The 12651-nt window shown below is 53.0% G+C and overlaps 1 protein-coding gene across 2 annotated transcripts; it reads left to right on the forward strand.

Annotated features, from left to right (window-relative positions):
• The first annotated feature begins 666 nt into the window (after positions 1-666).
• LOC112545414 (uncharacterized) lies at positions 667-10352 on the forward strand. Of its 2 annotated transcripts, XM_089770048.1 has the most exons (9): positions 667-1089; positions 1527-1565; positions 2210-2500; positions 4458-4499; positions 5132-5218; positions 6405-6429; positions 7066-7115; positions 8970-9001; positions 10060-10352. In XM_089770048.1, the coding sequence occupies exons 1-9, from the start codon at positions 1059-1061 to the stop codon at positions 10147-10149; spliced, it is 687 nt and encodes a 228-aa protein (XP_089626174.1). In that variant the 5' UTR covers positions 667-1058; the 3' UTR covers positions 10150-10352. The 2 variants fall into 2 exon arrangements, with proteins under 2 accessions (XP_089626174.1, XP_075771625.2); XM_075915510.2 differs by lacking the exons at positions 667-1089; positions 1527-1565 and having other exon boundaries at positions 1947-2500.
• The last annotated feature ends 2299 nt before the right edge of the window (positions 10353-12651 follow it).

Raw genomic sequence — 12651 nt, forward strand, 5'->3', positions numbered from 1 at the left:
TCAACAAAGGCTTCCCTTGTCGGCAGATCCCCGTCTAGACTTGCGCGCTTTGCCGACAATCAGCTGATCCGGCACAGCACAGCGGACATTTTTATTTTGATAAAGCCGGGGATATTTAAATCCCAATTTCATTGACTATGTCGGGTAACCTAGTTAACATGGCTCTGTTGGCTGAGCCATGTAGTCTAGATGTACCTGGAATGAACCAATCCAAACCCACTGAGGTTGTAGTAGGGGGCAGCAGGGTCTACATCTCTTTCGGATGCACCTTCCTTCGGCTTTTTCACGATCCCCCACTGGCTCAGTCCAAGGGACTCTGGTTCCCACCTGTTCAGAGGTCACTTCTGGATCCTGCTTCTCAACTGCCTTGTGTCCTCACCTCCACTCCCCGGTGAGTGATTCGCGAGGGAAGAGACCTGGTATACATCTCTCAGCAGAGACAGGACACTCCTCTGCAGCTCAGAATGAGCGGAAGAGGCAGTCAGGGCAGGAGGCGCAGAAGTGTCTAGAGCCAGAAGCAAAAGTTTCAGGATTCTCAACATCCCAGGCCCCCTTTCCAGCCAGGGACCTTTAACCCTGGCCCAGCTGTGCACTTAGCCAGGGGCCTGCCTCATTCCCCAGGCAGTAAAATAGGACAGGGAGTGGGGAGGAGCTTTTACAGTGATAAGTTTTGTCTGAAATAATCAAACCAGGCCCCTTTGATTCTCAGTCTCACAGCCCTAAATAGAGACGCTGTGGCCGGAGCACGGCAGGGGGACCGTGCGGGGCAGGAAATGAGGAGTGATGACGAGTATCAGACCCAAGGAGCAGACAGAACAGGGCAGAGAGAAGCTGCTGTGTCTCTGCTACCCCAGCCCTGCAGAATCCAGGTGTCCGGGGCTGGCTGGAACATCCAGCACTAGGGAGCAGAGACAGAGAGAGAGACTGGAGCTTCTCTTCACCGAAGTCAGACAGGGCAAATTGGGGCAGATCGGAGCAGGGGGCAACATCAGTTTGTCCCTTCTCCACTGCATCAAAGAGTGAAGCTGCTGGGCTGTTTCCATCCCACCATCGCCCGGATGATCCTGTCTCTGTGCCTATTGCTGCTCGGTGAGTATGTGCAAATTCTGGGCTAATTCGTAGCAGGTTGGGAGGAACCAGAACCGAGAGCAGCCCCTGGCCCAGACTGTCGGCAAAGCCTCTTCAGTGGGGGGGAAATGGGAACAAGTCTGTGAGTTACTGGGCCAGATCCCGCACTGGTGTAAATCAGTGTCACTCTTCTGGAATCAATCCTGGTTTACACCAGCTGAGGATCTGACCCTCTGGAGAGCTGTAGGGAAAGGCAGCCCCAGCTCAGCTGAGGTCTGTGTGAGCGAGGGATCTGCCCTGCCCCAGACCTAACCTGCCTGGTTTCCTTCTTCAGCAACATAAAGATCAGGAATTTATTTCCTTGCCTATTAAAGGCAGCTTCTATCCCTCATGTGGCACCTCAAAAAAGGGGAGATTTTATCTCCAGCACTAACCACACACCCCCTTTCCGTCCCCAGTGTTGAGTCCCAGCAGCCAGGAGATCTGCTCAGCTCCCGGTGAGTCCGTCTGTCCAGGCCCAATCTGCCCATGGCATATACCCCTCCCTCTTCATGTGTCCAGCCACCACCCCTCTGGCCTGCTCCCTCCTCCCTGTGGTGCCAGCAGCAATGGCACAGGAAAGCAGCCAGGGGTGTGTGGGATCCCAGCAGGCAGAGCAGAGGGGGCAGGTCTCACGGTCGATCCCTCCCTGTCCTGCTGCCTCATCTCACTCTGAGGGCCACTGGGACACTGGCCAGAGAGTCACCTCCTCAGCCCATCTCACCGCCCCCCCTCCCCCCCCACACACACACAGGGCACTGCTGCTGGGAAGCCGAGAACACCCTGGCTCTGAGTCCTGTCTAGTACAAGGTGCTGGCCATGTACTAGACAGGACTCAATGGTCAGGGGCTGGCATCCCTGAGGGTTACTCCTCTTCCAGCTGTACCATCCCAGCTGGGTCTGGGGGTGCCTCCAGGCTCTTTCATTACTCACATGATCCCAGAGAATAAAGTTTCCGATCACCAGAGAGAGCTTTGGGCTGGAATCAGAGCCTCCACCCCAGATGTGACACAGACCCACCAGCAATTTCCCTGCTGCTCCATCCACAACGCTGGGCACCATCAGTGCCCCACTCACAGCTCTGACCCCAGGCCCTTCCCAGGTGCTCTCCCTGCCCCCACCCTCAACCTGAATCCGACGTCGGCTAAGCCAGGGGACTCTGTGAAGATCCAGTGTTCTGTGAGCTCCCAGCCCCTGGTCACCCGCATCGTCTTCTGCAAGGACGGGGTGGAGGTTTCATCCCAGAGGGGTTTGGAGAAGACTGTCTACAGCTATGATGATGCGGTGTCCAGGGGCAGCTCTGGGAATTACTCCTGCGGGTACGAGATCAAGGGCAGCGACAACCAGGTGACCAGTTCCCAGCTCAGCCTTGCCAAGTACCTCAGCGTCACTGGTAAGGGGTGTGTGTGTGTCTGTCTATCTGTGGTGTAGCTCAGCTCCATTCAGCAACTCAGCATCCCACAAAATGGAGATGGGGGTGAATGGCAGGGTGAGGCAACAATTCAATAACCAGAGCCCGAAAAATGCAAACGCTGAAATGTATCAAAATCAGAAACAAAATTGTTCTAACAAAACAGTTTAGTTCAAATGTAGACCCAGAGAGTCAGGCCCCTCCAGTTTTACCCAGATCACCGCCAATGGCCTGACACAAAGAGGAGAGGAGGGTAGGGCCAACCTTGGGTGGATGCAGGGCCTGAGTCAAACACCCCCCCACACACACACAGTGCCCTGGGTATAGGGCTAAGGGCAGCCCCCCATCTCTGCCTCCCTCCCCCGTGCTACCCTCTTATCCCCTGGCCAGCATGACACAAACAGGTAGGCTGTCCCACGCCAACCCCCAGTTTAATCTTAGGGGTGGGAGCTGGAGCCGCTCGACAGCCGGTTCCACTCCACCGAGTCGTGCCGCCCTCCCAGCACACTGAGCTTCGATTCTCTATGGCAGCGGAAAGCAGAGACCCTGGGGCCAGGGCACCCTGCTCCCCTGTGCTGCAGAGAAGCCGAGTGCATCAGGCTGGGACACGGCAGCAGGGCAGGGGCAGAGCAGGCTGCTGGGCCGCTCCAGCTCCCACCTCCAGGGTGAGTGCAGAGGGTGGGGGCAGGGTGATCCCTGCTGCCTTCCCATGGCGGCCTGTCCACAGGATGATTGAGGCAGCCACCGTGGAGCACCCCAAAGCGGAGGGCTTGGGGGAGCCGCTCTGAACCATCCTATGGACTGGACAGCTCTGGGGGACAGGACATCATGGAAAAGTCTCATTGGAAGGGACCATGAGACGCCCTTGGGCCCAGCCCTCTGACCTGAGGCAGGACCAAGTACCCCTGGCCCATCCCTGCCAGGGGGTTGTCCCTCCTGTTTTGATCAACCCCAGTGACAGGGATTCCACAGCCTGTTCAGGGCTTCACTCACCCATTGGAACCACAGACTCGTAGCTCCAGTCCCCTGCGCTCAGGGCAGCACCAAGTGTTGTCTGGACCTTTCCTGTTAGGGGCTTCTCTAAGGGTATGTCTACACTACAGCACTAATTTGAACTAAGCTAATTCGAACTAGTGCATCTAGACCTAAAAACTAGTTCGAATTAGCATTTTGCTAATTCGAACTAGCAGGTCCACATTGAGTGGACCCTGAACCGAGGTTAAGGATGGCCGGAAGCAGTGCCGGCAGGGCATCAGATTAGGACTTAGAGCGTGGAGCTGCTGTCTCAGGCTAGCCGAGGGCTGTGCTTAAAGGGACCCGACCCCCACCCCGGACAGACAGTTCTCAGGGGTTCCCCGCTTGCAAAGCAGTCCTGGCTTGGAGTGCCCACACTCAGCACATCACAGCACTCGGCCATCAGACTGGCTGCACTTGCCGCAGGCTGCCATCTGGGGGGGGGGTCCATTGGGGGGCTGCAGGAGAGCTTCCTCTCCGAGGAGCCCGGAGAGCCACCCCAGTCCTCCCCATCGGGGGCTCGTACCCATTCCTCCCTCACCTCCTTCCACTTACCCCTCGCTAGCCTCAGTGCTCCTAACCCCTCTGTCCAGCTCAGGTTGGCTAAACCTTTGGTCAATGTTGTTGATCCCCTCTGGACTCTCCCCAGCTTCTCCACCTTTTTGCTAAAGTGCCACCCCCAGAATTGGCCCCTGTGCTGCAGCTGAGGCCTCATCAGTGCTGAGCAGAGCGGCACAGACACCTCCCCTGTCTTACACACACTCACCTGCTAGACTCAGATCCATGTTGTGACCTACCCCACGTCCAGGGCCTTTCAGCATCCCTGTCCCCAGCCAGTGACTGCCCATGGTTAGTTGTGGTAGAGCAACATAGGGGCCTGGACTGGACCACGGCCTGCTCTGATCTGGGTGTGTTTGTTGCCTAGGTGATGACTCCAGCAGTGGTGCCAGGATTCCCTCTCCCCCAGGTAAATGCTTCTGAAGCGCTTCTCTGTTGTGGGGTCTCTAGTTAGGGAAGAGTGGGTCCTGGCTGGACAGCCCCAGTCTGAGTGTGATGGCCCTGAGGATGGATGTGGGGAAACACACAAGAGCTGTGCGTGTCCAATGCGGCGCTCTCTCTCCCTGCAGCTCTCTCAGGCTTTGCCCAGCATTGCTGAGCAATATAGGCTCTGCATATCTGCACCTCTTAGTAACTCTTGCCAGAGCGACCCTGATGCTGTCTGGGCCTCAAGAGCACGTGGGGACTCGGGATTTCTGTCCTGTGAGACATTCTGACCTTCCACATTTTATTTCCCTCCTGAATCTGGATGGAGAGTCAAAATTTCAGATTTTACATGAAACAAAAAATCAGCCACATTTCAGTTCTGAAAGACTGAAGGGTCTTGTTGACAGGAAAACAAAGATTGGCAAAAAACCAAAAAACAACAAAAAAACCCTCCTCGAAGAACAAACTGTGGGAAAGAACAGATCGAGATGAATCTTGGAGTTTGTTCATGAACACACTAGGGTCACTTACCACAGGACTCAGCCAGCTCTAGCCAGTGGGGACTAGTTGGTGGATGCTTGGAGAGGGGCCGTTCACAGCGAGGTTCTTTTCTAGGGATGGGTCGAAAGCTCCTGTTGGGAATTACAGTCCCTGCTGCTGCCGTGGTGCTGGCTGTGGTGCTTTATCTGCTGGGAAGGAAAGGTGGGTATGAGAGTGAGGCCGAGCCGTGTTAGCAAATTTACAGACAGACGTGGCAGAGACACCCCCTGAGATCCCCTGTCCCCTGTGTGCCTAGGATGGAGGAGAGAAAACAGCAAAGATGCAGTGAAATGGATCACATGGTTTTGGGAAGCTGGTTGGAGGCAAAGATCAAAGAGATGATGAAAGGGATTGTCCTATGATTAATTAGGACCACCCTGGAGCCCCAGTCAGAGATCAGAGCCCCACTGTGCTAGGTGCTGTACATTATTTAGTAGGTTTGTTACTGTAGAGCCCTGTAGTCCCACTCAGGGATCAGGACCCCTCTGCATCCAGTGCTGCACAGACTAGTAATGAAGGGGCCAGTCCCTGCCACATAGATAGTCACAATCTCGGGCTCAGCCGGGGCGTGTGTCTGGATAGAATAGCAACACGCAGGTCACTGAGGCTGCAGGTCAGGGAGGCATCCCCTAGTCAGGAAGGACCCCTGTGCCCGTGTGTAAAATGATTCTTGAATCAGGACTGCAGCAGGGTCTAACAACTCTGAGCACAGAGCCCTGGGCACAGCTCTGCCCTGCAGCCTTTCCTAACAGCGCCCCAGCCCCCAGCTCTCACAGCCTCCAGTCACCCCGACCAGTTCGAGACTGGCTCAAAAGTCATGGGATTGCCAACAAGTCACCCGTGTAGAGTGTCAGAAGTGTAGCCGTGTTAGCCTGTAACTGAAAGAAACTTTAAAAACAATGAATGGTCCTGGAACGCCTTAGAGACTAACTAAAAATCTGGATAGTGTCATGAGCTTTCATAGATTCTTTGTATTTGCCTGGGGGATGCGATCTTTGGAGGTCTTTGGGTGATATTTTCAGGGTTTTCACCTCAAACAGAAGGGTTATAAACTTACTTCTGCTTTTTCATAATGAAATTCTTGCTAAATCCCTGACTCTCAGACCTTGGAGTTTATGTAGAACATGAAACGCCATGTGACTGACTCTACCGTCATTAGACGTGGCCATACCAGACCCAGTGGCAGTTGGGGGGCTGGTGGAGGAGACCGCTGGGCTGGGCCATGGGGAAGAGGCTCTGTCAAGATGATGAGGAACTGAGGCTGTGTTGTTCAGTTTCTGTCTCTCTCTCTCTCTCTGCCTATGAGGAAACGTGGCCCTGTCTCTGATCACTGTCTCGCTGTTTCCAGTTGTGTCTCTGCGAAGAGACCAAAGGTAGGAGGAGACCGTTCCTTCTCCCTCGTTTCCTGGGCCTGGGCCAAATATCCAGTTTTATTTGGGTGAAAATTTTTCAAATAAAAAAAAGGTCTAATTTTTTACAGAAAATGTGGGAGGAATTTGACAAAAAAATCAAAGAGAAACAAAACAAAATGTCCATTAAAAAGAACACAGTTTTGGCCAGTCAACTCACTTTGGCAAAAATATTGTTCACGGAAAGCAATCTTGTTGAAAATTGTCACCTGGTTTACACTGTGTGAAAGCTGTGGGGTTCTCATCACCTTCCGTCCTAAGAGGTCAGGGATTTACAGTTCCCTCCAGTCTTAGCTCTCTACTGACCTAGTGGCCATTTTGTGGAAGCAGAGCACAATGGTCAAGTCTCATCTTTATTAGACTTCCCCTCTGTGAAAGGTGAAGCTTTTTTTTATCCAGATTATCCCTGGTTATTCAGAATTAGGGCTCCCTGCCTGTTTGCTGAGTGTGAGCTGAATTGAGATGTAAGGATGTAAGAGAACCAGTCATGGTAAGAAATCTGCAGAGCTGAATCTCTGAAAACAGGCTCAGTATCACCAAAGTGACACACAGAGAGCGCGCAGCATCACTGATATGCTCTGTCCTTGCTTCTCCCCACAGGGAACGAGTCCAGCACGACACCAGCAACAATGCAGAAAATCAGATTCAATGTAAGACCTTTTGTAGAGCATTGGGGTTGCCACAGTCACCTATACATGGGGGAGAAATGTGGGGCTGAGAGGAAATGTGAATATTGGTGGCGGGGATGGACAAATCCCAGCTCCAACTCTCTGGGTATGTCTACACTACCCCGCTAGTTCGAACTAGGGTGGTAATGTAGGCATACCGCACTTGCAAATGAAGCCCGGGATTTGAATTTCCCGGGCTTCATTTGCATAAGCGGGGAGCCGCCATTTTTAAATGCCGGCTCGTTCGAACCCCGTGCCGCGCGGCTACACGCGGCATGGGCTAGATAGTTCGAACTAGCAAGCCATTCCGCACTATCTGTACGCCTCGTGGAACGTGGAACGAGGCGTACAGATAGTGCGGAATGGCTTGCTAGTTCGAACTATCTAGCCCGTGCCGCGTGTAGCCGCGCGGCACGGGGTTCGAACGAGCCGGCATTTAAAAATGGCGGCTCCCCGCTTATGCAAATGAAGCCCGGAAAATTCAAATCCCGGGCTTCATTTGCAAGTGCGGTATGCCTACATTACCACCCTAGTTCGAACTAGGGTGGTAGTGTAGACATACCCTCTGAGAGTTACATAAACAAACTGCCTGTGATCAAAGTGAATGAGGAGAAAAAGTTCTCAGGGTTCCAGGGCCTGGGGCATCTAAGTTCCTGAGGTTCCTTTGTCCCACTCTTTCCTGTGACCCCTGCATTGCCAGGGCTTAGGTGACAGAGGCAAGTGTTACCTCTGTCCTTCCTTCATGGAAAGGCACATCCCAGGGAAAGCTCCCACTGGAAAGGGCCCCACCCCCGTCACTGGGAGCTGGGGGCAAGAGTGCCTCATGGGAGCTGTAGTCCAGATACCTCAAGCTCCTGGTTTCCTCTTTGAACCAGGCTCTCTGGCTCTCCCATGATGCATCACCTGCATGGGTATGTCTACACTACAGAGTTTTGTCAGAAAAATGGCCATTTTTCCGACAAAACCTGAGGAACATCCACACTGCTATTGCATTCTTCCTCAAGAAAATCGAAAGAACAGAGCGGGTTTTTCCGACACTGGTAATCCGCATTTTATAAGGAAGAAGCCTTTTTGTGAAAGAGCTCTTTTGGAAAAAGGTGTGTGTGGACGGGGAAGAGGGAGTTCTTTCGGAAGAAGAGGAAAGAGGAAAAAATACAGGTGCCCTGGTGGCCACTCCATCCATAGCAATCACAGCTTACATGTGAGAGAGCGTCCATTGGGTCTGGGCACTCTCTTTCAAAAAAGCAGATTGCTTTTTCGATGCGCTTTTGCAGTATGGATGCTCTCTTTTGGAAGTTTTTCCAGAAGATCTCTTCTGAAAAAAGTTTTTTCTGAAAGAATCCTTAGTCTAGATGTAGCCTATGGGAGTTCCCAGTTGCAGTGCATCATCGGAGATGAAGTGGAGTCAGCCAGCCCAAGCTGTAGCAGAGAATATGAACATGAGGCAACTGAATTACAACTCCCATGCGGCTCCTTGCTGGTATCTGAATCAGAATATTTCTGGGTTTTGCCAAAATAGTTCAGATTTTAGGCTCTCCCTTTTTGAACAAAACGTTGGCATTTTCTGCCAAAGGCTGACTCTGTGACAAACTAACTCTCTTGAAAACCCAAACAGACCAATTCTGTTGGACATCTTCACAAGCCATATAAAATCCTTCTGCTACCGTATCTCCTAAAGACCCTGACTGGGACCAGGCTCCATGGTGCACAGTGCTGCCCATGGGAAGCCCTGCCCAGACAGGGGTAGTGGTCAGATTTGTAGGGTTATAATTCATGCTGAAGAAGGTGTTGTCACTTACACTGAGTGCCAGCAAGTAACTGTCCTTCTCTCCCCAGATGCCTCCGTGAATTTCTCAAGAAGCACCAGGGTGAGTCGCACTTTTATTAATGACAAAGTGAGGTGAGAGCGGAGAGCGATTGGTTTGCCTGTTCCAGCTCGGCAGGGACCCATGGGCTTGGAATGTGGATTTCCTGCTGACAGTCTCTCGTAGCCATTCTACTGCTGCTTTTTATCTCCAATGACCAGAGATGGGGCACTAGATGAGTCAAGCTCAGGTGTCTGGCTCGTGGGTTTGCCCTCATGATCAGCATCTAACGCATCAACGTATTTGTGGTCAGGAAGGAATTTTCCCCGGATCACATTGGCAGAAACCAACGGGTGTATCTGTCTTCCTCTGCAGCACGGGACAACGATCACTTGTAGATTTGAACTATTGTAACTTTGTGGTGTCTCTGTAACATTTGAGCATTGGTGTGCTAAACTTAGAGTTGTGAGTTCAATCCTTGAGGGGGCCATTTAGGGATCTGGGGCAAATCTGTCAGGGATGGTACTTGGCCCTGCTATGAGGGCAGGGGACTGGACTTGATGACCTCTCAAGGCTCCTTCCAGCTCTATGAGATGGTATATCTCCATATATATAACATGAAGTCATCAAATAATGATTTGGGGAGGTCAGTATCTCAGCCGGAGGGCAGAGATCTATTACAAGATGGGGTGGGTGAGGTTCTGTGGCCTCCAACGTGCAGGCAGTCAGACCGTATGATTGTGATGGTCCCTTCTGGCCTTGAAGTCTCTGAGTCTGAACTGACACCTCATCACAGGTAGACCCGGCACTATCTCAAGGGCTGGCTGGCATGGAGAGGGGAATGGCTGCTGTGTCCAGCTGGCAGGTGTAAGGGCAAAGCTGAACTGTCCTAACTGGAACACATAAAATGGTCAGACCCAGGCTGGGGCGGGGGAAATCTGAGCCACCTGCCTCAGAAGAGTTGATGTAGGAAGTGGAGTTGCTGGTGTTTCCCAGCTTGGATGCCCATTAGAATTTCTCCTGATGTGCACACAGCAGGGCTGTCAGAGGGGCATTTTCTGGCTTCAGTTCTCTGACCTTAGGCTGGCTGAGGAGAACAGTCACATTTTGGTGTTTTACAGTCACAGTCACAGCCCCAGCGAGAAGAGACTCCGACCTATGCAACCATCGCGCTGCAGCGGGACAGACGTCATGACTACTCCAGTCACTGAAACATAGGACTGGTCAGTACGCAGCCACGTCGCAAAACCTCCACAGATCAGTGGGAACCATAGAGGCCGTGCAGCAAGGAAGTGGGGGACCTTGCCTGGGGCCACAGCAGCACAGTGCCCAGCGCCCAAAGTGCTGTAGGACATTGGAATAGGCTGAAGACAAATGCTGCCTGTTTGCCTTTTGTAAAAGAAAAAAAAAGTTTCTTCTGAATAAAATTGGGAAAAAAAAACCCACTCTTGTGTTCCTCTCCCTGAGTCTTTATATCAGTAGCTCAGCTCCCAAGTCCTCTCAGCTCTGTTTGGAGACTCTATTGCCAACCCAAAGTGCAAAAAATCATGAGGCAACCCCCCAAAAATCCCAGGATTGCCTTAGGAATTCATGAAATGTTATTTAAACTTATGCATCTTGTTTCCTTTTATTTGCCTTGTGATGTTTGAGCTTTTGGGGGCAGGTTTTCCCACTGTTCTTCCCACCCAGGGGGGCTAGAAACAAACTCACTTCAACAAACCCCAAGAATCTCACATCCTTCCACCCCCCTTTGCAGTTCAGCTTTAAGAAAAACAGTAAATAATATGAGATGTGCTGTGAAATCAGCCTCAGCTGGTCAGCTTGGTATTTCCAGGTCTGTTTAGTGTTATGTGGGTCTGTAGGGAAGTGATGAAATATGAAAGCCAAGCAAAAGCATTAGTCACAAGCTATGGGTTTGTGTAACTGTTTGGGAACCTCATCCAGCAAGCGCAGCCATGTAGGTACCATAGAACATCATGCCAGTGGTTGGGTCCCTGGGAAGCAGTCACTGTTTGAAGCCGTTACATTTTGGTGCATAGGTTGGAGCCAATGGTTGGCAGGAATTCTAGTCTGACAGTCAGATTTCTGTAAGTGCCAGCAGCTGATAAAAACAGAGTATTAGAGCAGTGGTGGTATGAGGCTAGGGGCTTTGGAAAATATCACCACTGAATCTAGGGTATGTCTACACTTGCCTCCTACTTTGCAGTAGGGAGGCAAATGAAGCATACCGAAGTTGCTAATCAAGGCTGGGATTTAAATATCCCTCGCTTGATTTGCATGTTCCCGGACGGTCGTCATTTTCGAAATTCACAGCCCGGAGTAACTGCCCGTGTCTACATGCGGCAGTGAAACAGGAGTCCAATTTAAAGCCCTAACTCGAATTAGCTGGTATTCCTCCTGCAATGAGGTTTACCAGCTAATTCGAATTAGGGGCTTTAAATCAGACTCCTGTTTCACTGCCTCATGTAGACACGCGCAGTTACTCCGGGCTAGTGAATTTCTAAAATGATGACCGGCCGGGAACATGCAAATCAAGAGGCAGGGCCCTCCCCCAAGCTAGAGGTGCTACAGGGAGGTCTCACATGGGGGGGTCACATGTCACCCTTCCCCCGTGTACCTCCCCAGCAGCTGCCAGTGCTCCCAGCAGTGCTGTAACACAGTGGGGGATGGCGAACCTGACCTGGCCCCCAAGGGAGAAACCCCTTCCCCACAAATCAAAAGACACCTACCTCAGCCACAGAAATCTGGGCATCCGGACTCCCCTTGTGCTCCAACCTCACATGAGGGGGGGGGCGGTTCCTGAAATTCGGAGACTTCCTGCAGGGCTGGAGTGCAAGTACCGGCTCCTCCTGCTGCAGGGGAAGCTCTGACTTGTGTCTGGGGCATTATTGCTGGGCATCGGGCACCCCAGGGGTGACCCAGGAGGGGGCTATGAGGAGTCACATGCCCAGGCAGGAGGGGCTGGCCAGCAACTGGCGGAGGGACTAGCTGGGGGGCCTGCCCCCTGCACCAGAGGTCTGAGCCCCCTGCACTCACCAGCAGGGGAAGTGGAGTGAGGCGGTCCCAGGTTTGCTCTCCTGGCCACTCCAGGGAGGGTAAAAAAAAAACCGGACACACTTGATCTGGGGCAGGAGGGGGAGGGACCGGCCAGGAGAGGAGCCAGGCTGGTCGGAAACAGAGCTGGTGGGGGGGGCGAGGTCAGAGGCAGCATAGCTGGCCAGGGGAGAACGGGGGAGGAGAGGCCGGCGGAAGCAAAGCTAGTCGGGGGTGGGAGTCGGGGGCAGCGAGGCTGGCCATGGGAGATCGGGAGGAGAAACTGGCTGGTGGGGGGTGGGGAGAGGGAATCGGCCGGCGGGGAGCCGGACTTACCCGGGCACGTGCAGCTCCCAGGGTCCTGCCCGCCCCGCTCATGGTCCCAGTGAAGTGAGTCCAGCTGCGGCTCCAGCACACGCTGGAACAGTGCTCAGGAGCAGGGACAGAGCTTCCCGCTTCCCAGAGGCAACTAGAGGTTCCCAGCGCCGGTCGCGCCCCACCTCCCAGCCACTCCCCACCCCCCGCCAGGCTTCCGTCTGGCGCCCAGCCGGAGAACCAGAAAATACCGGACATTGCACATGTCCGGTATTTTCTGTTTGTTTTTTACCAGAAAGAGGGCCCAAAAATCAGACTGTCCGGTAGAAAACCAAACACCTGGCAACCCTAGCGAGGGGGCAGGA

Source organism: Pelodiscus sinensis, chromosome 18, assembly GCF_052426305.1.
Source record: "Pelodiscus sinensis isolate ZL-2025 chromosome 18, ASM5242630v1, whole genome shotgun sequence".
Taxonomy (NCBI): domain Eukaryota; kingdom Metazoa; phylum Chordata; order Testudines; family Trionychidae; genus Pelodiscus; species Pelodiscus sinensis.

Bases quoted from the DNA above. Each gene is read 5' to 3' on its own strand.
- LOC112545414 (XM_075915510.2), top strand. From the start codon at position 2,041: ATGATCCCAGAGAATAAAGTTTCCGATCACCAGAGAGAGCTTTGGGCT. The intron at 7,116-8,969 runs GTAAGACCTTTT...TTCTCTCCCCAG, and splicing joins TGCAGAAAATCAGATTCAAT to ATGCCTCCGTGAATTTCTCA. The intron at 9,002-10,059 runs GTGAGTCGCACT...GGTGTTTTACAG, and splicing joins ATTTCTCAAGAAGCACCAGG to TCACAGTCACAGCCCCAGCG.